This window comes from Antrostomus carolinensis, unplaced genomic scaffold, assembly GCF_000700745.2.
Source record: "Antrostomus carolinensis isolate BGI_N321 unplaced genomic scaffold, ASM70074v2 scaffold49040, whole genome shotgun sequence".
Taxonomy (NCBI): domain Eukaryota; kingdom Metazoa; phylum Chordata; class Aves; order Caprimulgiformes; family Caprimulgidae; genus Antrostomus; species Antrostomus carolinensis.
In genome coordinates, this window is record NW_010288624.1 from 421 (window position 1) to 3,138 (window position 2,718).

General features: G+C 41.5%; 1 protein-coding gene across 1 annotated transcript in view; it reads left to right on the plus strand.

Moving 5' to 3' along the window:
* DMRT2 (doublesex and mab-3 related transcription factor 2) overlaps positions 1–2,505 on the plus strand; it is a gene marked incomplete at its 5' end in the record, with an annotated part of 2,897 nt that extends 392 nt beyond the window's left edge. Inside the window, one exon of the mRNA XM_010167270.1 lies at positions 1,445–2,505. Within this exon, the coding sequence (XP_010165572.1) occupies positions 1,445–2,505 (1,061 nt within the window). The remainder of the gene's footprint in view (positions 1–1,444) is intronic.
* Positions 2,506–2,718: the final 213 nt, after the last annotated feature.

Genomic DNA, 2,718 nt, shown 5'->3' on the forward strand with positions numbered 1-2,718 from the left:
CTCCTGCCCTTCGCGGCTGGAATCGATGTGGCAGAAATTCAGTTCCTCCCCCGCCCAAAATAATGGCCTGAAATGCCAGCAACGGTTAATTTGAAATCTGAGAGTTACTGTTACAAGCTGACATTCTTTTTACATGACTACCCGGCAGCGTTTTGCCGTGCGGGGTAACTGATTCGCGAAATGTTTTTATCAGCAAATGAATAAATCAATTAGCTTTTTCTCCCCCCTCTCCTTCCCACCCGTTTTGATCTCAACGCCTGACACAGCAGCACCGTTTGCTGCATTATCATTAGTAAGGGCGCTTGAATAATAGGTTGCTCATTCCCACCCCCCCCTTTCGAAAATATTAACTGTGGAAGAAGGGCATTTTAAAGATGGATATTTTGGTGAGAGGGTGTATTTTTTGTTCCTCACTCCCTCTTCGGATCGTGCCCGAATTTATTTCTATGTCTTCTTCTTGAACTACTTTCCAAACTCCAGCTCTGTAAAGCACTACAGTTCTTAAATATATATATATATATTTTTTTTTTCAAATAGAAATCTCTTTTCTTTGCCTGTGCAAGCAAAATTAAATTTTATCCTGTTCGAAACTTCTAATTTTTGTCTACAGCTCAGTCTTAAAAAACCCCAAACTCTTCTTTATTCTTTCCTCTAATTTATCTTGACTTTCTTTTTCTTTTCTCCTAGCTCTCCTTGCAATTTTCTACCATCTGTAGCAATATGTACATAGTGATTCATCTTTAGAGAATAGAAAAGGCATCAGCTGTAGGTATAGATATATTCCTTGGCAGTGGGGCAGTCCATGTGAGAGGAATGGGAGTGAAAACAGGTAAAAACCTGTTCTCCTTACTCGTGTAAGTAGTTCCAATAATTCAATGGGATTACTCGTCTAGGTAGAGCAAACAGGATTGAACCCTATTGGTTATATTAAATGAATCCAGTTAGCCTGGTAATTGAATATACTGGAGACTGAGTTTCTATGTTTTGTCAAAGTTCTCTTTTAGTTCAGAAGAAGCAAAATATTTGAATACTTTCTGTATTTGTTAAAAAAGGATGATTAGCTCCTTAGTCTGCATGATGCAATTCCAGTCATAATACACAGCAGGGTTTTGCAGTTTTTCTTCTCCCCCCTCCCCTCCCCCCCGATCTGCTGTTTTGGAATTGCTTTTCGAAGTTACTAATCAGCTAGCTTTGCAGGAGACTACACATGGCAGAGGAGCTGGGCTTGCTTATCTGCGTTGAGGAACTTGTACTGAATGTGCCTGACGGTGCAGGCAGCTGAGCCTCCGTGGCAGGGGGACTTCAGTAGGAGCTGAGGGGGTCCAGGATTTGTAGCAAGTGCTTGGCACCTGGAGAGACTGGCTCCAAATGGAGCCCTTCTACAAACACAGCTTTAATGTTTTTCTTCTGCAGCTTCATTCCTAATGCTGCTTTGTTGTTTTAGGTTACCGTCCTGTTACAACAGACCCTTACCTGGGAGGGAATTCACCCTTGCCACCCCCTGTAAGTGACAGGATGAGAAAGAGACGGGCTTTTGCTGATAAAGAGTTGGAGAACATTATGCTAGAGAGAGAGTATAAAGAGAGAGAGATGATGGAAGCCACACAAGCAGCTGCCCTTTTTCTCCCTAACCGCATGGTGCATGGAGCTGAATACAACTCGTTTAAAACAGCCTTCAACACTGCTCAAGCTGATACTCCAAACAAGGAGTTTTGCAATTTTTTACCAACCTGCCTTGATCTAACCATGCAGTATTCAGGATCCAGCAATATGGAACTGATTTCTTCAAATGTCAGTGTAGCTACTACCTACAGGCAGTATCCCCTGTCTTCTAGGTTCTTAGTGTGGCCAAAATGTGGTGGCCCCATTAGCGATGCTCTCCTCTACCAGCAATGCGTGTTAAATGCTACTACTGTCCAAGCTCTTAAACCTGGGGCAGGTTGGGATGCCAAGGTCTCACAAAGTCAGGACTGTCCAAACACTGAGCACGACATCATGTCTCCAAAACTGGAAAATTCACTCGTTCTGACCCACATGCAAGACATTCAGCAGTCATGTAATGAGATACCGTGCCTTCCTCAGGAAGCTCGTGAGAGGTCAGCTTTCTCTCCTCCAAAAAGGACTTTCTCTCAGATTTCTGATAAGGATTCTCTGGCTCCTCAGGAACAGGTATTAAGCAAGATCAGCAAAGACAGTACCAAGCCCCCTCCACCACTCAAATACAATCCATTTCAGTCGCTGTTCCAGCAAACATTTCCTGACAGATCAGGAGCAGAGTTGAGAACACCATTTGTGAAAGAGACTTTTGAAGATGCTTCTAAGAAATACAGAGAGTGTGCCATTAAAGAGAACAAAAAATACAAGTTTACAATAGACAAATGTGCAGAAGACTTCTTTGGGGCCAAACAGGCCACATCAAAACTTTCAGCAACTGAGCCACTGTCATTTTCAGTTGAATCCATCCTTAAACGACCTTCTTCTGCAGTTGCTAATGTCTCTCAATGAATAAACTATACCTTCAGTGTAGAGAGTTTGTATACTTTACATTCTACAGAATTGCTACTTTCTGCTTTGTCGCTTAAAAAGATTTGTAAAGAGGAATTTCTGCTGTAAATGGTAATTCTTTCTTTTATCTCAAAATGATGTACATAAATATACATGTTTTCTCTTTGGCAAAAGAAATATATTTAATTTTTTAAAATTGAAACTGCATGTACA